The 25,972-nt window shown below is 34.9% G+C and overlaps 2 protein-coding genes across 2 annotated transcripts in view; one reads left to right on the forward strand and one right to left on the reverse strand.

The window, feature by feature from the left end:
- LOC121428540 (protein eyes shut homolog) overlaps nt 1-3,659 on the forward strand; it is a 64,796-nt gene extending 61,137 nt beyond the window's left edge. Inside the window, exons 32-33 of the mRNA XM_041625232.1 lie at nt 440-2,167; nt 2,730-3,659. Of these exons, the coding sequence (XP_041481166.1) occupies nt 440-2,167; nt 2,730-2,956 (1,955 nt within the window). The 3' untranslated portion in view covers nt 2,957-3,659. The remainder of the gene's footprint in view (nt 1-439; nt 2,168-2,729) is intronic.
- A 5,353-nt stretch (nt 3,660-9,012) lies between these two features.
- On the reverse strand, nt 9,013-16,519 carry LOC121428541 (heme-binding protein 2-like). Its single transcript, XM_041625233.1, has 5 exons — nt 16,385-16,519; nt 12,764-12,972; nt 11,842-11,971; nt 10,973-11,159; nt 9,013-10,510 (listed from the first exon to the last, which is right to left on the reverse strand). Exons 2-5 carry the CDS (start codon nt 12,932-12,934, stop codon nt 10,336-10,338), a joined length of 663 nt encoding a protein of 220 aa, XP_041481167.1. The 5' UTR covers nt 12,935-12,972; nt 16,385-16,519; the 3' UTR covers nt 9,013-10,335.
- Nucleotides 16,520-25,972: the final 9,453 nt, after the last annotated feature.

The following is a 25,972-nucleotide window of genomic DNA, read 5'->3' on the forward strand; positions in this document are numbered from 1 at the left end:
GATCGCAATATTCAAGTGCTCATAACCTAATTTTTAGTCCAATTTTTCTCAAACTTTTGTTGATCTGTTTCTTTGATTTTTCTGTTTTCACACAAGCTATCTTGTTCCAAAGGTTTCATTCTCCTTTAATTACAAACACTATCCTGTACGTTGCTCTGTTTTCTTGCTGATAGAATTAGAAACCTAGTTTCGGGCAGAAATATCCAGCAGGGAACACCGGCGAATCCATTTGATTAAAATCATTTTAGTGTGAGAAAAAAACAATTTTATAATGATTTGACTAATCTACAACTTTCAAAAATTGAGTTTTTAACCCACCTCCTTAGATTTTGGTATCTAATTTGTTTTGCGAATTAATTGTAATGAAATTGATTTTGCAGATTATACTTGAATAAAGAATACATTACTTATTGAATTCTTTTTACATTATTTTCTGCAGGTAACCAATGTCAGAGAGGTTCAACTTGTGTTGATGGTCACATGAACTATACTTGTATCTGTCCAGCTGGCCTGACTGACTCTCGATGTAATACTGAGATCAATGTTTGTGAAAACAACCCCTGTAATGCTGATACTACAGTGAGCTGTACCCTTGTCTTTCCATTAGACTTCATGTGCACCTGTCAACCTGGTTTCACGGGAAAGACCTGTCTGACAGATGAAAGGATCTGTACACAGAATCCCTGCTTGAACGGTGGGGTTTGCGCTCAAAATTATGAAAACACAGAGTATAACTGTACATGTCCAGATTTCTATGAAGGAACGGACTGCCAGATCTTCAACCCTTGTTTCCGTCATGAATGTGTTAACGATGCTGAATGCATCAGGAATGAATCGTACTACCTGTGTAACTGCCAAGGCGGATATTACGGGAATTTCTGCCAGTTGACTGATGGTTGTTTTGCAGACCCATGCCAGAATGGAGGGACATGTCTTAGAGATGGCAATAGCTACACCTGCCAGTGCAACAGATACTACAGAGGACGCAACTGCGAAGAGCCTATCAACCAGTGTGACGTCAATCCTTGTGCCAATGGAGGCTCTTGTTTCCACGATCTGCAGATGCCGGAGGTGAATTTCACCTGTGTGTGCCTTGCAGGGTACACGGGTGACCTTTGTCAGTTTGACATTGCAGAGTGTGAGTCCAACCCTTGCAAGAATGGAGGGACCTGCATGGAGAGTTTGACACCAGGACAACATTTCTTTGTAGGTTACTTCTGCCAGTGTGTACCTGGTTACACTGGAACCCACTGTGGACAGGACATAGATGAGTGCAGCAGCTCACCTTGCATCAATGATGGAACTTGCATTGATTTGGTCAATCAGTACCAGTGCCAATGTCCAATGCATTTTGGCGGGACAAATTGCCAGCTTGATCAAAGGACGTGTGGGTTAGGTTTATGCCAGAATAATGCGACATGCACAGACTTTCTGAATGATGGCTTTGAGTGCAATTGTCCGCTGGGTTATGGGGGAACCCTTTGTGACATGATCATAAATACGTGCGCCAACAACCCTTGCCTGAATGGCGGAAGTTGCAGTTTTGTAGGACCATGTGACTGCACCACAGCACCCATGGGATTGACGGAATGTGGACAGAACGAAAACTGCCTGCGCAACCTGTGCTCACAGGCACAGGACTGCAGCGTAACTGCGGATGCCTTCATATGCGACTGTACAGACACAGGCTACGAGGGTCGTCTTTGCGAAGAGGATGTCAATGAGTGCCTGTCGCCGGGAGTCTGTCTTAACGAAGGTCAATGCATCAATGAAAATGGAACGTTCTCATGCAACTGCTCTGGGACAGGATTCAGTGGTGACTTCTGCACTAGAAACATAAATGAATGCGAGTCACAACCCTGTCTCAATGGTGCAACCTGCATAGACAATAGACCATTCTTTGAATGCAAGTGTGCTTCTGGATACGAAGGGCCACTCTGTGGAATCGATTCGGATGAATGCACCAGTCAGCCATGCCAGAATGGCGGGAAGTGTGAAGATCGAGTGAACGGCTACAGCTGTGACTGTGTTAATACAGGCTATGAAGGATCTCAATGCATAGTAGATGTCAATGAATGTGATATTGGACAAGCTGAATGCGAGAACGGAGCTACCTGCAGGAATATCGAAGGGTCATATGAGTGCAGATGCTCAGGGCAATTTACAGGTATGCCGTCCAACACTTTTTAATGTTCATGGTTTGTTCTGTTCTAGACATGACTATAATTTTTATATTATGTTATTTTCATTAATTCAAGTGTGACCACCTTGAGATATATAAGATTAACTCTCTTAGTTTATTCAGTTATATGATACGTTCTGTCAGTATCCTTCTTCAATGGTGAATCAGTAATTCCCTCTCGAAATATGACATGAATTAGACTGCGATGTTCAATTACATAATATCTCAAATGTTAGCATTTTCATGAAATGATGTAATTAATTAGTAGATGCCTTTTCATTAGTATATTCTGTCTTTGAGTTCATAATAGGCCCTGTTTTTAATATCATTAGAACCATATTCATAAAGGTGTACTAAGTTTTACCATGGTTTTAATCTCTAAACAGCAAACAAAAAAAACATAATGTACTAGATGGAGATCTTTTATCACATTGTGACAGTTGACCTTTATTTAAAAAAAAAACTTTCTCATCATGAAATCATTGTTTTCTGCAACAACCTAAAGATGAGATTTAACCTTTGCCCTTTGGCCTTTTATCTTCCATAGGTACACGGTGTGAGACAGCATTGGCAGCTGTGGCATCCAACCAGATCGTAATCATTGTCCCGCTCGTCATCGTGCTGGTCCTTCTGGTCATTCTCATCATTTGTGGATGGTGGTACCTGAGACAATCCAGGAAGATGAAAGGCAAATACAACCCAGCCAAGGAAGAGTTAGATGGAGGCATGCCATTGGCTGCTTTTGAACTGGAGACGGATGAGAGGCTTATATGAGGGTTTCTGATTGGTGGGTTGAGGAAGGTGTGGGCCCAGCCAAGGAAGAGTTAGATGGAGGCATGCCATTGGCTGCTTTTGAACTGGAGACTGATGAGAGGCTTATATGAGGGTTTCTGATTGGTGGATTGAGGAAGGTGTGTGCCAAGCCAAGGAAGAGTTAGATGGAGGCATGCCATTGGCTGCTCTTAAACTGGAGATTGATAAGAGGCTTATGTGTGAAGGTTTGTGATTGGTGGATTTAGGAAGATATGGGCCAAGCTAGTTAGGCCAAGGCAAGAAATAATTAGATGGAGGCATGCCATTGGCTGCATTTGCATTGGAGGTGGATGAGAGGCTTATATAAGGCATTCTGATGGGTGGATTAGGGAAGATGTGGGCCAAGCCAGAAAAAAAAGAGACGTAGGCAAGCCATTGGCTTATTTTCAGCTGAACACAGATATAAAGTCATGTATGGGTTCATCATCATAGTAATTGATTTAAGATAACCTATGAAACACTTCAGTACTAAGTTATCATTCTCTGACAGTTTACCGGTGCATCTTGGCCAAATAATACCAAGATTTTCACAGAAATTATAAGAGCTGACAAATTACTAGTAGTCAATGCTGACAACTTCAATAGAACACCCCAGGTCAACAAGCCAGTAGAAATCACAATAGTGTATATCCAGCTGCATTGAAGAGCAGTTTGTAACTTATTTAGCATGTTCTGTTGGTAAAACAAAAGCTTGACATTGGCTACATTGGATCTAGAGATAATGTCAGTTTTATATAAAATGATGTTTTGCGGGCTGGTTAAGAAATACCATGACCAGTGGAGCTTGAAGAGAGTGATTGAAATTGTTTTATCATATTTTACTTATCTTTATGGACAGATGGGGACTTAATAGACTTTCTCTTATATACCGAAAGTTAAGAAAGTATTAGTATATAATAAGTTAATTATTAAGAATTACTGACCTGATTAAGATGTGGTTCAAAGGAATAGATTACCCTTCATAGAATTGATTTAGTTAAAAAGAATGAAATTAATTTATTATTCACATTTCCCATTTATACGCCTATTCAGCAAAATGTTCAAAATCAAAATGAAAATCATTACAAATACAATATATTGACAATATATTGCAGTTTTCAACAAACAAACTTTTTCAAAAAACAATTACAATTTTATTTCAATAATTTATCTTGATGTTCAAACTAAGGTCTATCTGGGTTGAAGCTCTCAAAGTATTACTTATTACCATTAATCACAGTAAAGTATATGTCACTCCTATTTATACCAGGTGCTTATTTTTGTACATTTTTTGTCTGACTTTGTCTTTCGCGTTTTGATATGTGTTAATGGAAATATTCTAAAGCCATTACAATAATCAATGTCAAGTTAATAATAGCAAAGATGAATGAAAGTGCTTTTGTTATCATTCACTATGATGTAGAAGGCAGGATTTATTTCCATGTACTTTCTCATAGTATTTCATCTGAATGCATTCATATTGAAGGTATTTTTACAGATATTTTAGTAAAGCTTTTTAATATTCTCAGGTTCCGCCAACCATTTAAAGATAACGTCTTTCATAAGTTCTTTCAAAGTCACCTTGACAAGTTTTTTTTCAAAACCATGCAAGACACCTTCTACTCAAATTTATTAAAATCCTATTCTATTTTTTGTCTCACCTGCTTCGCAGGTGAGACAATAGGCGCCGCTTTTCCGACGGCGGCGGCGTCAACATCAAATCTTAACCTGAGGTTAAGTTTTTGAAATGATGTCATAACTTAGAAAGTATATGGACCTAGTTAATAAAACTTGGCCATAAGGTTAATCAAGTATTACTGAACATCCTATTAGAGTTTCATGTCACATGACCAAGGTCAAAGGTCGTTTAGGGTCAATGAACTTAGACCATGTTGGAGGAATCAGCATCGAAATCTTAACCTGAGGTTAAGTTTTTGAAATGTCATCATAACTTAGAAAATATATGGACCTAGTTCATGAAACTTGGACATAAGGTTAATCAAGTATCACTGAACATCCTGCATGAGTTTCACGTCACATGACCAAGGTCAAAGGTCATTTAGGGTCAATGAACTTTGGCCGAATTGGGGATATCTGTTGAATTCCCATCATAACTTTGAAAGTTTATGGATCTGATTCATGAAACTTGGACATAATAGTAATCAAGCATCACTGAAAATTTTGTGCAAGTTTCAGGTCTCATGATTAAGGTCAAAGGTCATTTAGGGTCAATGAACTTTGGCCGAATCGGGGGTATCTGTTGAATTACCATCATAACTTTGAAAGTTTATTGGTCTAGTTCATTAAACTTGGACATTAGAGTAATCAAGTATCACTGAACATCCTGTGCGCGTTTCAGGTCACATGACCAAGGTCAAAGGTCAATGAACTTTGGCCGAATTGGGTGTATCTGTTGAATTACCATCATAACTTTGAAAGTTTATGGATCTGATTCATGAAACTTGTACATAAGAGTAATCAAGTATCACTGAACATCCTGTTCGAGCTTCAGGTCACATGATCAAGGTCAAAGGTCATGTAAGGTCAATGAACTTTGGCCATGTTGGGTTTTTTGTTGAATAACCATCATATCTCTGTAAGTTTATTGGTCTAGTTCATAAAAAGTGGACATAAGAGTAACCATGTATCATTGAACATCTTGTGCGAGTTAGAGTAGTATTCAAAGTCAGCACTGCTGCTATATTGAAGCGCGTGATGCAGGTGAGACGGCCAGAGGCATTCCACTTGTATTACTCAAGGACTTAACATTTTTTTACTTAACCTTATATAAAATTTCATTAATTTAATTTCTACTTTGAAGCAGCAAATTTATTTCACTTTTGTTCCATGTTCGTGTCAAAATCATTTCTGCTTTTTACGGTACACAAAGAGGTTTTTATTTTGATTTAGCAAAATTTATTTCCTATACATTTTTATGTTGATTTTATATCAATGTCCCTTCCATTCAGATATTTGTTAAGATTTCTACTTGTAAAGTGCAAGGGTACAAACATTATATCAAATACCTATTTTCTTTTTTGTTTTCTCTGAAGATGAATTGATTTCATTTGAAAGAAATTATGATGGTGACAGCTCCTAAACTCTTTACCATGAGACTGTTAAACTGTCATAAGAATGTTTGTTGTGTGATGAATTTATTACAAAATCACTCCTGGTTGCTGTGACATTTAGGGGTAACAAAAGTATTAAGGCACAATTCTGGCTCAGCTTTATTGTCTCCAGATATTTTGTATTTTTACATTTTTTTTGTAAATTATAGAAGATTTCTTCCACTTACCATATGTGCAATTGCCTTAATGCTTTTTTTTTTCATTTTTTATATGGACAAGTTCACCTTGACAATAGAGCAATATCAAGAGCTACAAGTATTTTCTATATGCATATTTTAATGTGACAATGATTTTTAATTTTTAATTTAAACTTTATGTGCATGGGAAGGAAATCCAAATTATGACATGAAATTTAGCAAAAATTGTGTATTTTCATGTTAGCTCATGAATGAGGCTGAAATGTATATTAAAACATGGGTATTTGTGTGTTTTTAACAGGATTTTCATTCAGGATATTGTTTCAATCAGTGGTGAAATGATTTGGTTCTGAAATTTTATTCATGCTGAGGTTATATTTATAGAGGAATCCTGGTACAATTTTGAAGGCTCTGCAGAAAAAATTATTGGACCAAATGCATGATATCACTAAAATGGTCAAAATTGACTAATTTGAGTATTCATTAGGAAGTATTCAAATGATTTGTTACTGTTCATCAATATTTACCATGACTGTTCAAGATTATGGTACATATTGTATGAGGCTTTGGTTATTTTGGCTTGTAACTTAATTATTAATGGCTCAACAATATTCAACAATATATTTGGTTTTTAGTTTTATCATTAGAGGCTCAGTATCTTTCTTGTGTGTCAGTGTTTTTTATTTTATGTTTATTATTATGGCTGTATTGTTGATTTAAATGAATATAATGTTCGGTAATTATCAAATGTACGTGTGCTGCCTATCTATTGTCTTGTCTATGAATATCAATCTATGTTTATACTGCTATTCAAACTTATGCACTTCATTGCGTGATATGAGCTTATTACAACTCTGATATTGTGAGTATATAATGATATATTTGTGTATGATTAAATTATTTGTATATATTGTGAACTATTTACTTATGTAGGTATTTTGATACCAGTACAAAAAATACAACAAAATTTACATCATGTCTTTGTGGGAGGGGTTCATCCTTCAGTGATTGTTATTGGAATGTTGAAATGTTAGATAAAAAGACAAATAACTTATTTTGTAATTAACAAATATCTGAAAACTCTTTATGGCAGGCCATTGAGACTTAGTTACTCTTTTGGGTGGTAACAATTTAGTCAGCCCCTGGTTTTTACTTTAGATTATATGAGAATGTTAGTAAACACTTCTAATGCAAAATTTTATCTTGTTTTTATTATTTCATGAAAAAGGGACATATAATGTAACAATTAATGGAATTCATTTTACACCCATAGATCCCCTTTTCTTTTGTTTGAAATCATTTTGGGTCAGCTGCAGACTTAAATGATTTATGCTTGGTGAGTGACCTGCTGCCAACTGATGTATGGCACTCCATAAACCTGGTCTTTATTCTCTTTTCACATGTATAGCTTTTATAATGTTATTTATTGTCCCTCATACTTGAACTTTCCAGCGACCACTGTTTTTCATGTGCAGATTTTAGTGTATGAAATATTTGCGAATGTCAACAACTACAATTCTTTTAATAGAATTAGGGTTAACTTAGTCAATGCTACATGAAAATACTATTGTTTGGCGCATTTACGGAAAGTATGCAGCATCAAATAACATTTCATTTCAATGTGATCTAAATTATTAATAATACTGTTTGTGTGCATGAAATTATTTTAATAATATATGAGTAATGAAATATTAATTGAATACAGTAAATTATAATTACCTTGCCTGTATGAGCAAATGTCATACCACTAGGTTTCAGTATTGTAAAGACTTGTTATAATGTAAATGCACAATTTCTATGTCAAGTTTACTATCAATTATTCAAACTGATCGATTTCAGTAGCTTTGAATGTCAATTCCAATTTTTTTTATTCTAACAAGTTTTAGGAAAAGGCCCGAGATTGTATAGCAAGTAGCCATATTCATTCAGTTAATTCCTGTGTAATATTTGAAAGTAAATGTAAAATGTACTCTTAATGACTTCCTGTGTGCAAGAAATGGAGATCCTTGTAAATTCCATGGTTTTATATGTCATAAATGAATTGTAATGAAAATAACTTGTTCATTTTTACAAGGATGTAAATATATGTCTATCTATGAACCGCACAAAGTGAAGATATCGTTGAATTATTATAGTGTCAGAGTAACTAATGATCAATGCACTCAAGGATATTCTCATGACAATGTACTTCCTTATCCACACAGCACTTCTTGTTCTCCACTGTTTCTTGCAAATTCAAATCAACATTCATTTGCACTTTACCCTTTGACCCAATCCACACAATGCTTCACTGAACTCGCTTTCATGTTAATTAAATGGAGAAGAATCAAGATACTTAATCACAGAAGTGGTTTGTCACTCCTAATTGATCTTTCCACCTTATCAAATTGGATTGCCATTTGCTAGCAAGTTTTTACTTTTTTAGCATGAGCGCAAGCTATAGCTTGGCATACAAATATTTGTGCACAATATTGGTGTGAATTTTGTTTGACCATTAACAACTTGTGTGTAAAGGTGTCAAGAAACTTGGATTTGCTTTAAAATGGAGCAAATATTTTACTTATCATACTTCCTTGTTCAACAACTTCATGCATTGCAACCACAATTTATGTAAGCCATCAAATCGTGGCAGACAAAATTTATTTTTGCATGCAACTGCTTATATTCATGCATACCATTCAAACAGAAGCCTTACAAAATGCTTGAATATCAACTTTCATTGCATTCAGCCCAATATGCTGCAGAAAACTACTAAAAGCACATTCTTGGATTTGATTTTGGTACTTCATATTTATTTCAGCCTTCAAAATAGATTACGTTATCAAATAATGTACACTTATCAACACCTAACTAAGCAGATTTACATCACTTGTATGATTAATGATTGTTTTCGAAACACCAAAGACATATGCTTTCATTCTAGACATTACTCTCGTTGATCAGGAGAGAAATATTTGTAAAAATCAATCTCCTCATGCACTGTGGTTTCTAGAGATGCTTCTCCACGTCAGGGGGTGTCGAGCAGCACTCTCATAGGCTACTCTACAAAACCCAAGATTTCAAGGGTGAGGGCATGTCCCTCCAGTCTAACACCCAATGAATTGTGACCAACATTCGGTTTTTTTTTTTGTTTTCTTTTTGCTTTTCAATATTTTCAAAACCTCCAAGTAACAAAGTTGATATGAACCAGTTCATGGTGACTGAGTGCTAGTGCACAGAGATCCTATTTCACCTTTTCTGTTTTCACATACTACTCCCTTTCTAATGTTCATCTTGCAAACATTTACATGTTCATAAAAATGAGAGGAAACATTCATGTGTAATATCATGAATGAAAGATATATCAACAAACATTCTAACACCACTTCAGCAAAGTATTATTGTATTATATTATTGTAAAGATCCCATAAAGAACGGAAGGTTCGGATCACTTGATGATTATACATCAGGAACAAACAAAATAGACGACAGAAATCAATATAATTTCTAAATAAACCTCTTTCATATAAAACTAAAAGAAATATACAATCTGTCACTAGATACTATGAACACAATGATTCATTATTTCATTCATAACTTTTATCATGGCAAACAAAAGCATTTCTAAATGAAATGAATAAATGCAGGTAAATGCATTACTTGAGTTGAATATTGGAATACGCAATACCCCTACATGACTTGGAGATTGAAGATATAGCCTTTTTTTCGTTAACTTTCATGGAAATTTTGATACCATTATGAAGGAGTAGTTGTCAATTACCCAGGATAGCATGAATTGTATAAAAAACAGCGGTAATGCAATTTAATTCCTCAAGGGAAAACCATGTGCGCTTTAAACCCCATTGGAAAGGCACTTTATAATTTCACTATCAACAAGACGAGCTTCTTATAAGAAATAACGGGAAGTTGATATATTTTTTTGTATACGTCTTCCCTTTTTTTATAAGACTTTTCTTCAATGGTCAGGCATAACTCTTAATTCGTGGTTCTAAATCAGATCTCATGCCCTGCAAAGACCTTCCATTGTCAATATATATTTAAGTCTTCCTCTGTTTTTACGCAACTTATCAGCCATAGTCTCGCCAACTAGACTCTAATTCTTGGCCATAAACCAGACTTCATTGTGCCTCGAAAAGACCTTCCAGGGTGAGTCATATCCCGCTGTGTAGATGTAACCGTGATCGTAGCCCCACTCATCCTTGAGGTCGGCGGCCAGGGCTCCGGCATTGAACAGGTCTTTCGTCTCTGACATGTAACCAGGGAAAGATCTACAATGAAATATGGACAAAGTGAAATTCTTACTTTTATTGTTTAAGTGATGATATCAGTTCGAACACAGAGAACAAATTAGAAAAATCAGTGGGAACACCCCCCCCAAAAAAAAAAAAGAACTGATGTTCATAAATAAGTATAAAAAAAAATAAATACTAACAAAATTATAAATTTGAAACTATAAAAATGTAATTAATGAAAGAATAAGGAAGAAACAGAAAAAGAACTTTTTTTTCAAATGTATATTTTTTCATGACATATATCCTTTCAATTAAAGGGGGAAAAACCCAATGTTGAAAGTATTGAAAGTATTGAAAGAACAGTACTGTACATGGCAACATACTAGTTATACAGATTGACTAAAAATGGCCACACTATGTGTGCTATATAACAGCCAATCAAGGGTTCTATTAGTTCTGTTTGGAAATAATACAAAAAATCAGATATCTATGTAATACCTGACAAAGATCTTGCTTTGGGGCTCTGTCCTCAGGAAAATATCTGGATTTTTTGGTTTAGGGGCAGTGGCATTCTGATACTTGTAGGGTAGATAGAATGATAATGTATAGTCATCGTTGAAGTGCCCAGTCCTGGCATCAATCGTTGCTCTTAGAGTAACCGGCACTGCCATTTCAATTTTGACTCCTTCAAAAAGAGAAAGATAAGGGATGTGTTAAAAACATAGACATAAACTGTCAAAAAATTATTTATAGTTACATATATAGGAAAGGTTGGGCAACTCCCCCCCACACACCCCCAATTATTTTTTAAGTAGTGAAAACAAGAAAGGAAGAGGGGACAAAGATGAGTGTTAAAGAGAGATCTGGACTCAATTACCGCTGTTCAATTTAAGTAAAAAATGGATCACCTAAGGTTATTTCGCTCCCCCTCCCCTAACAAAATGCCTTGAGTCGAACTTGAAAAAAGTCATATATTTGTTAAAAGTTGACATCAATCCCATCTCGTATTCCAAGATCTAGAAAATGAGAAATCTAAAATTTTTATTAAGCCTAAAATTCACAATTTAAAGTAGCAGGAATCAAGTATTAAAGAACCGCAAACCATATACAGGGGCCGCGGAACGGTTTTCAAAGTGGGGGGGCTGACCATGTAAAAAATCACGATTATATGGTCATTTTTACGTTTTTGTACACGGTTTTGGAAAAAAGTGGGGGGCTGAAGCCCCCCCCCCCCCCCCACCCCCCAACTTCCGCGGCCCCTGATATGTATTGTTTAAAGATGCTCCAGTATTTTGTAATATTTGATGGGAAAATAACCATGGATGCAACAAAAATATATTTATAAATCCTATGTATGTCACACTTACCAAGCTCATTTTCTCCCTGGATGTATTCAAAAAGCTTCATGAACATTTGCTCTTGAGCTTGATCGAACGCGACCCCAGACAGGGTCGTGCTTGCCCAGCTAGATGCTGAATATTGGCGCTCCTCCCAGGTCTAGCGAGAGAGGGGGATAGAGTGGGAGATAAGGAGAGAAAGAGAATGAGAAATTGAAGAATTCACAAAAATTTCTAAACACAATCACAATCAAAGTAAACTGTATGTTCTATGGATTACTAGTATTCAACCTAAATATTATGTCCTTGTTATTTTGTGCTAATATGTCTATTTCAATATGAACCATTTTGAGCAAAACAAATATAATTTGATATCTTGCATTGAATTAGACCAATAAGTTGAAAATGATTTTTAACTGTATGAGGGTAGAGAATGAGACTGAGAGAGATGGGTAAGGAGAGAAGGAGAGGGAGGGAGAGAGCGAAGGAAGAGGGATAGTGACGCGAGTGAAAGGGATAGAATGGGAAGAAAGGGGGTAAGAAAGGGAGAGACAGAGAGGGAGAGAGAAAGAGGGAGAGCAGGAGGGGGGAGGGTGCAAAGTAATAGAAGCTAAATATAATGAGAAACAATACTCAACTGTAAATATAATTAACAAAAGGTATCCTCATATGTACAAGGTATTGACGTCGTTGTTTGTATTCTTTCATCAATGAGACTTGAAATGTGCAGCAGAAGCCTATGTATCGTTTCTCGATATTATTATTTCACTAGTGACATAAACTTTATATCAATACTAGTTAATGCTAGATACAGTATGTCATCAAATCATATCAAATATCTATACCACATAACCTCTACATTCTGGACTGGCAATTAGAAATAATGTTATATTCCCAAACTACAAGAGACAAATCTACTAAACAAACCCAAACCAAAAAGGACATTACGTACCTGGTGTGTGTCATCAACAACAGAGTACTTTGGACAGTCGAGACCGTTGCAGAAAGAGGGTGGCCCATTTTTCTTGGTTGCTGTGTTTCCATGGTTACTGCTCACAACGCGTCCGTGAACAAGAGACATGGATGCCATGATAAACAGGGAAATGATCATATTTGACTTCATATTTAATAGTAGTTAAACGTCTTCCTTGTAGATAGAATCTGCAGGAAACAAAATTATATGGTTCATCGGTTACAGTGTGACTTTCATGGATATGACAGTAAAATATAGGCCTACATCAGAAGTCATCATTTTATTGGAGGTATATGGTGCTGGGAAGCATATCAATTGAATAATTATGAATGAACAAGAAAGGAATAAAAAAATAATAAAAAATACTGAGAAATATTGAGTTATATAAAAGAATATTTTGACTGAAGTAAAATATCGAGTCTAAAATATTTAGTCAAATTTGAATATATCGACTGAAGTGTAAAAATACTAAGTATAAAAAATGAAGACAATAATAAGAGGTAATGAATAAAAGGTAAATGTACAATAAGAGGTGGAGGAGGATAAACAAAAAATAAATAAAATTACAATTATATGAATACACTGATATGATATGATATGAATACACTCATTCAATAAACAAGGTTACATTATAACCTTGTTCTCTGTTACATCTCCATGTGTGGCAAAATAAGGTTAACAATGTTGGGCTTATTTTCTCTTTTTCTTTGGGACTAATGCTTGATTATTTTACACTGTCAGTTTCCATTACAGCTATTCATCATATCATTTAGCTCTTAAGTAAATTTGATTGTTTGAATAGTGTTTAATTAAAAATAGGGATTAAAAAATAAACATGGGCAAGTCCAAGAATTTGCGCGCGTTACGTATGGGACATTTCAGAGGCTTCAATGACCTGAAAAATAGTGTTAATTGACTTTGATTAGATTGAATACCCTCATGATGGTAGACATCTAGGAGAAGAATAATCATGGAAAAAATGGTGGCATATGACCTCGACCTTGACCTTTTATAGAGAAAAGATGGGCCGTTACGTATGGGACGCAGAAAAAAGACAATTTTTAAAACAATTTTTACAAGTTGAGAATTCTCTGAAAGTATTTTATTTGACAACTTGTAACTCAGTGTGATAGAAGTCACAATACTCTAGTATATCTAAGGCAAGTTTCATGTCATAAGCCAAATCCCTCTAATTACAGACTCTAATTAAACAAATTAATGACATGTTACGTATGGGACAGTTACGTATGGGACATTTTGTCCCCATAGAGAATGTACACAATTTCCCCCATAATTAAGAAAATTGAAATAATTTAAAATATGGAAATAACAAAAGAGTTTCTGTCTTTTAAAATGTTCTATTGAGACATATTTGATATGACTGACAAGGAAATTAGCCATTTCCACATTTTTTTGTGTGTTTTTCATGGTTTCATGAATTTCTTATGTATTTCTATTGTTTTTTTATTTTATTCATATTTTTCCATTTTCACAATTTTTTCGCTTCAATTGTTTTCATTAATCAGTATTCATAACAAATCAGTCTTTAAAAACTAAAGAAAAGGTAAATAATCACTTTTTAGAGCACTCTTGAAATTTGTTTTTCTCCATTCACTTTGTACACAAATCTCCCCATTGACATTGTGTGTAAATGTCCCATACGTAACATGTTGTCCCATACGTAACAATTATTTAATTAACTTTTAATTAAAAAGTAAACTCTATTTTTGAAACTTTTTGGGGTATAACATTTTCATACTTTATAAATTAGAACTTCCCAGAGATGCAACAATACAAGTATTGTATTATGAGAAATAACTTAAAAAAACATCCTCAAAATGTTACGTATGGGACATTCCGCCCTTGGACAAGACCTAATTTGCATAATTAATTAGATGACATCACTTCTTTTCCCCAAAAAGTAATAAGATGTTAGGGGGTCCATGTCCCACCTATGACTAAATCTCACAAGTTTTGTTTTTATTTTCTATGAGTTTTTATAATTGTCCCATACGTAACGCCCATTTTACCAATTATGCAAATTAGGTGCCCCAAATTAGCATAAATATGCATATTATCAAATTTTTCTTAATGAAATTTTAAATTTCAACATATGGGCTTTCTTACCCCACCAAAGATAACTTCTTAAATTAAAGATGAAATTTTGCCTTCTAGGGTGACCTTTTCTTGGACTTGCCCATATTCTCTTGCCAAATTACTTGCCACCATGAGGGCATACACAAAAACATGCCCAAAATTCAAGTCTTTGAGCGCTCTGGTGAATACAAAAATTATTCCCAGGAATCCCAGGTTACTAATGAAAAATAAATTGCAGCTGTACTATGGAAATTAGTAATTTTGGTCACAAAAGATATATTTTAATGATTTTTTTAAGTGTGTGCTCTATACAGCATTGGCATACCTAAGTCCAACCTGTATAGATTCCCCACAGGCAGGATGGTTATATTATAACCTTGTTCATTGAATGAGTGCCTACCACCACCCATTCAATGAACAACTTCTACATATAGTAGTTGCATTCACTCTGGTAACTGTATTATCAAAATGCTTTTCATCAACAAATGATTTAGAGAAGTACAACATTACTATTCCGTGAATTTATTATATTTACATACATGAGAATATATAACCAAGATGTCACAAAAAAGGGGGGAAAGAAAAGACAATTTAAGTGACTGCAGAGGAAATAAAGAATATTGAAGAAATGTGTTAAGTAATTCTGTTAAGTTAAAAAGATTTCTAGCTTAGTATAATCAGAATTTCAGTGTGATTTGGATTTTAGCCTAATATTGATATCCACATCAATAACGTTAATACATTGTATGATATTTAACTGTTCGTATAGAGCTTAATATTTCCACCTGAAAGTGTATACATGTACATACCAAAGACAAATTTTGTTATAGCGTAACTGCTCTCAGTGCAAACGAACCGCTGACAGAGACTCGGAGAGTGATATTACAGCTAAATTTAGTTTAGTTTACTCCAACGATGTTGTAGGACGAAGCCTGTTCATCGATCAAAGTAGAAATGTCTATTGTTGCTCTCCTTCAGACAAAATTAGATGCGCTACTTATGTTGGCATGGAGGGGTGGCAGGGGTATCGTAGACAGTGAAAAATCCCATGGAAACACACAAGAAACGAAAATTACTCAAAGTCATAGGCAATCTTCTCCCAATGCTTATCCAGTCTATTCTTAAAAGCAATCACTGAACAAGCAGTAACTACATCTTCTGGGAGACTGTTCCACACATCTATCACTCGGTTAGCAAAGAAAAACTTACGCACATCAAGACGCGAATATCTTTTCTCTAGCTTTAAGGAATGACCTCGCGTTTTACCACCTTGTCTCAGATAGAAAAGTTCAGAACTTGAATCATAGTAACCATGCAGATATTTGTACACATCAATCATGTCACCTCTTTTACGTCGATGACTGAGTGATGGCAATTTCAGGAGGCGAAGACGTTCAGAGTATGATAAGTGCTTAAATATATATAGTGATTTAAATGATTTAAATTATGATTTACATTTAGTGATATGAACATGATCACGATGAAAATAGCTTGGTTACTTACCAATGTTTTATTTCACTTCAGCTGTAGTTTGTTGAAATCAAACGTTAGATCTAGGACAAAGGTTCCAGGCGAGTACTCAGTTAGTACAGCAAGTATGTGTAATAAAGATGCATTCCTTCATAGCATCACCGCTCATTACGTCGAACGTAGCAGACGAAAAAAAAACACGACACGATTATTTTCGTCAACAGTCTGTGGAAACGATTTTTGGTTCACAGTCCAATTAGAATTACGATAATATAGGCCTTCAAATCCAAATTTTCACTTAAAATGTGTATTTTATAAATTATGTGAGAAAATTAATCTCTTGATTACTAAATAAAATGATAAGACAGGCTTTTGATATATTTGTTGATGAATTATTTAATAATTTACGACTGGAAAAATGATAACAGGATTCTACCGTTTATGCAATCTCACGTGTACTGCTCACTGATGCGTAGCTTAGCAGCGTGCGCTATTCATTCAAGCATGGAGGTTTTTTACCCATTTTTTATTCAAGCAAGGTATTGTTATTGAGATAGTTCCCACTTAGATTCAAATGTTAACTAGCTAGACATTTGTACTTGTACAGTATTTTCTCATCATTATTACGATTCATCAACACGCAAATATACATTCGCTACATTGGGACTGAAACCCACTGACAGAAGTTACCGAATGTTGATCTGAAAGAATATTACTTTGTAATAAATTATAATTGTCAAAACAATGATCCTATAGGGATAGGCGGGGTGCTGGTAATTTTTTTTTTCATACTGTTTTATTCTGATTCCATGAACAAAAATATAACATTTCAATTTAACATTTCAAAACACATAAAATAATATTTTACATTTCATATTTTGACTTATTTCACTAACTTAATTCAAGCATAAATCATAATATAACTTAAAGGAGAAACAATGAAATCAGTTATAAAAATGGTTGAAACACCACTCCCCCCCCCCCCCCGCCCAACAAAAAGTCTTCCCTTGCTCATTTGTGGAGGGCGATTTATACATGGAATACAAAGAAAGAACAAACAAAGGAGACCCAAATCCAAGACAAACCAATAAACAAATAGATATACTGACACTAGGATCCCCTTAAAAAATACATATAATATGCCTAACACTTTTCCTTTCATGTATCAAATATTCAACAATGATTTAAAACTTATATGAAATTACTTGGCTTGTACTCATCAAAAACAAAGCAAATCCCAAAAAAAATAGACGAGTAAAAAACAACAAACAAAAAACATTCCCAAGGAATCACCCATCCCAAAGGAAAACTTCATTTTCCCTCCCCCCAAATCACACATACACCCACCCTCACATACACACATACATCCTCACACACACCTACACAGTCACTTTCTCCCAAATCACACCTGGATATCGCCCTCAGTCCTGCCATTTCGGTACATACTCTCCCATTTTAATAAATGCTTGTCTAACTTGTTCCTTTTAATAGCTATTGCTTTTTCTTCATTTCGATATTCTACGACTCTCTGAATACTCTCTTCTTGAGTAGGAACTCTACCTTCTGACCTTGATCTAAAAATGATATATTTCATTAAAAAGATTACCGTGTTACAAAATTTCACTTCAAGATCGGATCCATTAATTCCCACATGTATATCTTTCCACTCTGCATTTTGAAGCTTTATCAAACTAAGTTTTTCAATGACCCTCTGCCATAAAGCTTTAACATCATTACAGAGCCAGAATAAATGTTCATAAGATTCCGGGTTATGTTTACAGAATGAACAGATATTAGTATTTATAAAACCAAATTTGAACAAATGTTCGTTGGTGTATATTGCACCATGAAGTAATTTATATTGAAATTCTCTTACTTTTGGTAAGATTATTGTGATTCTAGGTCTTATAAATATTCCTGAGATTTCTTTTTTTGAGACATCAAAATTATTGTGGCCATCCCTTATTTGTAAAGTATAGAGATGTTGTAACTTTATTACAAAATTTTCATAAACCTTTCTAGAAGGTACATCTTTCAGTAAAATTATCTTTCCAAACATCTTCAAAGAGATATTGTATTTGTGTACGTCATTCAAGCATAAATGGTGGAAATTCCCATTATATTTTCCGCTTTTCAAAATTACATCAGTTAACTTCCAAATTTCCATGATATTTTCAGCACTCAAACCTAAATTATGAAAATAATCGATTGTTCTCACCTGCTCTTCCTCGAAAATGTGACCTACTAGATAAATATTTTTCTTAAACAAGTCTTCATCAAAAATCATTTTACCTCTCAAAATATAATCTTTATTATTGAAAAAAATTGGATTAGCTTTTCCTGCACTAAAATTCCGATTTTCCTCCATATCTTGCCAAGCCCTTAACATCTCAAAATAAAACACTGGTGCTTTTAAATTTAATAATTTAACATCGTAATTACAGAGTGAAATAAACCTACCTCCCACTTTTCTAAAGCTATAGTCAAAATAACGCTTCCAGCCCATATTTCTTTCCCCATAAAGCAACCGTTTTAACCACATTACTCTTTGAGTTTTCACAAATAAATCAAAATCTATCATCCTTAAGCCGCCATTTCCTACTCCTGGTAACAAATGTCTCTTTTAATTCTGTCTTTTCCGTTCCATATAAATTCAAAACACATTTTCTTGATCTCTGTTACTACCCACTTTGGAACAACTAATGATGACGAAACATAATTCAGTTTTGACAAGGCATATGTTTTAAGCAAATGTACTTTCCCCATTATTGTCACGTCTCTCTGTTTCCACCATCCCAGAATCCTTTTTATTTTACTCAAAATCTCCTTATAATTCAGGTTTTCCATCCTCTTTACATCCAAGGAAAAATATACGCCTAAAATTTTCATTTCCGTTACAATATTACCAAATGGTAGTGTTCCCAGGTCATTCCTGTTTTTTCCTATCCTCATTATATTAGTTTTTTCTATGTTAACCTTTAAACCACTTAAGTCATGGAAAGCTTGGAATATGTCCTGTATTCTTTTAATTGATGTTTCATCCCTAACAAACAAAGTCATGTCATCGGCATATAAAATTTGTCGAACTTCAGAATCACCAAATTCCACTCCTTTAATAACACTATCATTCCTAAGCGCATGAGCCATGGTTTCTATAACTACCAAAAACAGATACGGTGAAAGTGGGTCACCCTGCCTTAACCCTTTCTTAATATCAAAATAACCAGTGGAGAGACCTCCATTCATAATACAACTACTAATTCCGTTATACATGGTTTTAACCCAAGAACAAAAATACTGTCCAAACCCAAATATTTCTAATACTTTAAAAAGAAAGTTATGTGATGAGACAGAGTCAAAAGCCTTTTGGAAATCGACTGCTATAAGGAAAATCTCTTCCTCACAGTAATTGTTACAATGAAAAATTACATCATCTATCAAACGTATAGCTTCACCAATGTGTCTGTCATTTATATAGCCAACTTGATCAGGAGAAATAATGTCATTCAAAACGTCCTTTATTCGTTTTGCCATTATCTTTGCGATTATCTTATAGTCAGTGTTTAACAATGTAATTGGTCTATAGTTTTTAGCATATAAAGGATTTTTGCCATCTTTTTCAATTAATGTTATAACACCTTGTTTTTGAGAGGTTGATAAACAACCCTTTTCAAATGCTTCGTTTAAGACATCTACCAGTAACCCTCCTAAAAGCGGCCAAAATGTAAGATAAAATTCTACAGTAAACCCGTCGTTTCCAGGAGATTTGTTAAGTTTCATACTTTGTAGCGCTTTATAACATTCTTCTTTGGTAATTTTTCCGTCACAAGTATTCATACTTTCAACACTTAGGTGCGGTAAGTCTTTACAAAATACACTGTTAGCTTTTAAGTCAGCCTCTATAATTAAATTTCCTGAATACAACTTTCCGTAAAACTCTCTAAGAATTAACTGTATTTCTTTCATTTCTTTCACTACTTCCCCAATGTCATTGATCAATTCCCTTATTACAGTTTTCTTCTTATTGGAGCGAAGTAACTGTTCAAAGTATTCTTTATTATGTTCACCCTCTTCATACCAAACCGCTCTATAGACCTTACCTTGAGCCCATCTACTGACTCATCATATAATTTCTTTAACTGACCTTTTTTAGCTTCTATATTTTTGATAACTGAAGGACTATTAGGAGATTGCCCTAGATCTTCCTCGAGTGATGTAATTTCTTTTTCAAGTTTTTGTATATTGAGTCTCCTCTCTTTCGATTTCTTTTTAGAAAAATTCGATGCATAATTTCTCATTTTCATTTTAAGAAAATCCCAAAAGGAAGATTTGGTATTAAATTCCTTCAACCAATCCGTTTTTATCACTCTGATTTCCTCACACATACCTTGTACAAAAGCTTTATCTAAACATAAACTATTGTTAAATTTCCAATAAGATTTACTATACCTTTCATTAAATCGAAAAGGTTTCAGTTCTAAAAGAATTGCTGAATGATCAGGAGCTATTGAAGTAATAATGTCACATGCACTTATCTTACCCTCTAAATTTTTTGAAATAAACCAGTAGTCAAGACGACTTTGAACAAGAGGAGTATTCTGTCTAAAGGTAAATTTCTTTGTTGTTGGATTCTGTTTCCTCCATATATCAATTAATTCAAGTTTACTTATAAAAATCTCTAGCTGTTTCACGAAGTATGTTTTAACATTCACACTAGTCCCCATGTAATCTAGGTTTTTATTAAATATTACGTTAAAATCTCCCCCTAAAATAAGTGAATAATTTTGAGAGTATAAGTTTGAGAGACACTTGTCCAAATTCTCCAAAAAATCAATTTGTTGATGTATTTTATCTCTAGTTGGAAGATAAACATTTCCTAACACTAATTTGTACCCTAATAAATCCCCTTTCAAAAGGACGAAACGTCCATCATCATCTTTGACTACCTGATCAATTTTAAAATTTATTCCTGGTTTAAAAAGAATAAAAACACCTTTGCTATGATTTGACCCATGGCTAAAAATCATCTGCCCTTCCCATTCCCTTCGCCACTCCCTCTCAACGTCGTAGGTACTGTAAGTTTCCTGCAAAAAAAACTACATCCCCTTTCCTCATTCTGACCCATCCAAAAATTATGTTTCTTTTACTTCTATCCCTCATACCTCTTACATTTAATGAGATAAAATTCAAACCCTCCATATCCAGTGAGCTTTACACAAAACAAAACTTTCAAACGTATGCCTATGCCATACATACACGCCTGGAGAGAGAAAGGAAATGCAAAATGAAGAAAAAACAGCATTAATAGTACTCAATGACCCGTAACAGCACAAGCTACATATATGACCCATTCTATGAATAAACCTCAACCTGATTAAAGAACAGCAGGAATGAAGGCAATATCCAACACTCAACATACACCCTCACATACACAAACAAGCCCACCCTCCCATATTCTACCCCTGCCCAAAACCCAAGGGTAATGCACCATAAAGCAGGACACCCCCCCCCCACACACACACACACAATGACACAAATCTTCATTCATGTCATTTAATTGGAAGCGAAAACCTGTTCCTTTTTTTACCATAATTACCTTATATTAAAGTCCCTTTTGTGTGTTTGTTAACAAATTTAAACCAGCATTCCCTATATAAAAAAAAACCTTTCACTGCCCCCTTGGTTTTTCCTTCCAGCAATATATTTATTTTCGCTTGCATCATCGTGCATGCTATTTCCATGTTTTTGGAAGTTTATTGTTGTCTGCGATAGCCTCGCCTCTATGATCTCATCTCTTTTTTTTTCTTTATTCTCACTATACCTCTATCTAGACTTTTTAATCCTTTTGGTAGCTTTAAATAAACAACTTCATATTTTTTTATATTTATTTTTAATTCTGAAGGAAGTTATGCGTTTCGTTAGTGACACTTATATACTCTGTAATTATGCGAATTATTTTTAAAGGGGAAGTTCACCCTGAAGAAAACTTTGTTGTAAAAATAGCAGAAAAAAGAGTAAAAGATATTGGTAAAGGTTTGAGGGAAATCCGTCAAAGAGTAAGAAAGTTATTAGAGTTCAAAGTTTTGGATTTGTGACGTCATAAACGAGCAGCTGCCCCATTTGTTATGTAATATAAAATGCATGAATTTCAAATTTTTGATGGTTCCTGATGACTTAATATTGTTTTCTATTCATGATCGGGTGTGAAATGATTTGTCTATTGATATACAAAAGGTTAAGTGAAAACCATTTTCAATTTTCTGAGAAAATGACATTTCATTGATTTTTTACCATTTGCTATGTAGGAATGCTGCTCGCATATGACGTCACAAATCAAATAATAGAAATTCTAATAACTTTTTAATTATTTGATGAATTTTTCTCAAACCTTCGGCAATATATTTTATTATTTTTTTCTGCTATTTTTACAATGAACTTTTTGTCAGGGTGAACTTCCCCTTTAAATGACTGAAGCTAGTTTTTCAAGGCTCAGTCACGTGCACTCGTTTGTCACAGGATTTCGCTCTATAGATCTACACCCCCGGTCTTCACCCCATTGAAAGATGTTCTTTGACACCATTCCGTCTTCCAACTACCAAAAATATGGCATTATATTATGAGCCTACTCGACCAGTTCGTATGCATGGGCAATCATGTCACTATGACCTTTCATTTCTTTCATTATGATAGGCAGATTTCAAAGCAAGATGCCTTTATGTAAGCATGCCTAATTGAATAGACCAAGTGACTAGAATAACACACCAATGAACAACCTAAGAAGGTAATTTGTTGCATTTCAACTTTGAATGCTATAGCATGTTCATGATGTTGTTACAACAATGTACTTGGCCAACTGTGAAATTCCAGTCGCGAGTGGACGTATTGTTGCTTTTTTTAAGATCTAACGAAAAACGCAATTCACAACAATATAAGGCCTATGAATTATCAAGACATCAAAGTTGGTGCTTATCTCATTAGATTTTAAACCGTCACTTTAGTAACAATGACCTTCTTCTGATCATGTGCAAATTGAACTACGAAATGGCTTCCGAATGGCTTACATATCGCAACAAAACCATTAAAGACTTAAAAAAACATCGAAAAGAAAGACGTCATGAAAGGGCATCACTAACATAATAAATATTGGTATAGACGATAGTATGAGACCCATTATAGCCCCACATAGCCCTTGATGCGGGGGTGCCCCCCAAAAAAATTGTCATCGCACCCGCCCCCCCCCCCCCCCTCCTGCTCGGACAACCGGATTTATACACCACTGGAAATGAAGAGCAGGGGCGTACATGATAGGGGACAATTAAATTGAATTTATCAATTTTTTACAAGAGTATAAATACTAACCAACTCAAATCAACATTTAAGCTTACAAACTTCCATTTTCCATTCTCTTTCTTTTCATTATTTTGTTTTTCTTCTCCCGCTTCATCATTTTGAAACATCATAGGGAGAAGATCCTTTGCCAATTCCTGTTTCGTCACCACTAAAACCTGCCATCAATAGCTAATCTAGATTAAAATGTGCTTGGTGATCAAACTAATCGGCCTCTAAGGAGTTCAAAGTTGATTTCGATTCAAATATTTTTTGTCCTGGTCTTGTGTTGGTGTGTCTTTCCGAGCTTCGCGCTCGCAAGATTTGATTAGTGAGATGGGTATGTCAATCATGATTACAAGTGCTTTATGTGCATGTTCAGATAAAAATCTAACAAAATCAGCAAGCTCTTATTGGCACTCGCATTAGATTACTACTGTGAGATGTGCATAATCTTAATGGATTCCTAAAATAAAGTCCTTAAAATCTTCCTATTTGGGGGTCAATACTTTCAGCTCGCACTTCGCGCTCGCATTATTTAGCGAGACAGGTACGTATCATGATTACAAAAGATTGATTACAATGTCCCTTTTCAGGTCTGAATATCAAAAATTTGAAGCTCGCACTTTGCGCTCGCATTATTTGACCAGTGAAAGACATTTCCGTTGAATGACACTGTCTTTAAAATATTCCAAGTCTCAATATTAGCATCAAATTTTACTACATTTTATTCTGAAATCTGGTCACAGACCAATCGTAAGGTGTGCGGTCGCAACAATCTTGGGCGTTGCTTCAGCTGCACCCCTGCTTCCCAGGGCAATGGGTGTAGAGTTGCATTTCTTCTTCCCTTCTTCCCGTTTTTCACTCCTGGAACATTCACAGAGGCGGTTCCCCCCCTCCCGTGGCGTCGCCTCTGAATTCGTTTAGCCAAATGAATAAACCTAACATGGAATACCGCATGGAATCTAATGTAGAAAATCATCTTCCAAGTCTTCGAGTCGTTTAAAAGAAAACTTTTTTATACATCTGGTATGCATAATTTATAATAGGCTTACTGAGAGTAAAATATGTCTTCTTCAGAGTACATAGTATTAGCAAGGAGGTTTCGAATCAGATGGAGTAACAGCAAATAAAATATCTTTGAACAAGGTTAAAAAGCCTTCAGCAGAAAGTAAATCAGGCATGCACTTTGCTCAACATCTCTCGCAATTGTGTAGACAAATGATTCTCGCATGACTCTGCAGGTAAGGTCATACATAAAGGGAAATATGCTTTTGTAATGATAATTACTTTTTCGCCGCATCTTGGTCTGGTTATATGTGTAGTACATAATTCGGAGGCATGCATGCGAAAATAAACTATGCAATATGTCCTGAAATATGACTCAAATTTGCTCGACTGGGCATGTGCGGGCACTCATCTGGCATATACAGTATTGTAACAATATCCTACAGAACACATTTGAAATTTTCATTCGCCGCAAACGATCGGAAAAGTGTTAAAATCTGGTTTCAGTAAAGGTCAAATTCTTTCTTTTTTCACTAACTACAGGTTAATTGATATAATCTTGGCAATATCTCGTCGTAATAGTTCTTGGTTGTTTTGTCAGGCATTCAAATTTTAAGTTTGTTTATTATTAATATGAAAGTTGGAAAATTGATACAAATGGATATTCGTAAAATTTCACCCCTCTGCTTTCTTCACCGAAACTGGCGGCTTCGAAGGCGGCCAGGGAAGGCGGACATCAAAAGGTCCTAATTGCCGTTCTTTCTTTTGTGCTTCTTTAGAAATGAACAGCTGCTTGAATAAATTTGTTGCCTGTTGGAACTCCAATCTTCTTGGTATTAGTCACGTAACTGGCGTAGTAACCAGGGACGGCGCCCGGGCATTTTAATAGGGCATAAGACGGACGACTTAACATGCCAGTTCGTAGTTTCTGTCTGCGCATGAACACAATATTCTACGCATGATCAGAGGAAGGTCATTTCTAATAAAGTGACATGGTGGTTTAAAATCTGATGAGATAAGCACCAACTTTGATGTCTTGATCATGAATAGTGGTTTTCATTTACATCCATAAAAACAACAACAATGCGTCCACGAACGACTGTTTTTTCACACTTTGCCAAGCACAATGTCATGCTATGATTATGCATTCAAAGTAGGAATGCAACCTTCATAAAAGAATTAGTGTTCATTGGTGTGCTATTCTAGTCACCTGGTCTATTCGATTTCTTCATCTTGCTATGTAAGGCAACCTTACGTAACATCTTGCTTTGAAATCTGCCTATCATA

This window comes from Lytechinus variegatus, chromosome 15 (genome assembly GCF_018143015.1).
Source record: "Lytechinus variegatus isolate NC3 chromosome 15, Lvar_3.0, whole genome shotgun sequence".
Classification (NCBI taxonomy): Eukaryota; Metazoa; Echinodermata; class Echinoidea; order Temnopleuroida; family Toxopneustidae; genus Lytechinus; species Lytechinus variegatus.

What these genes read in the sequence shown, in the direction of transcription:
- LOC121428541 (XM_041625233.1), bottom strand. Translation starts at nt 12,934, where the DNA reads ATGAAGTCAAATATGATCATTTCCCTGTTTATCATGGCATCCATGTCT. An exon ending in TTGTTGATGACACACACCAG is followed by an intron (nt 11,972 to 12,763) that starts GTACGTAATGTC and finishes CTCTCTCGCTAG; the next exon opens with ACCTGGGAGGAGCGCCAATA. An exon ending in CCAGGGAGAAAATGAGCTTG is followed by an intron (nt 11,160 to 11,841) that starts GTAAGTGTGACA and finishes CTCTTTTTGAAG; the next exon opens with GAGTCAAAATTGAAATGGCA.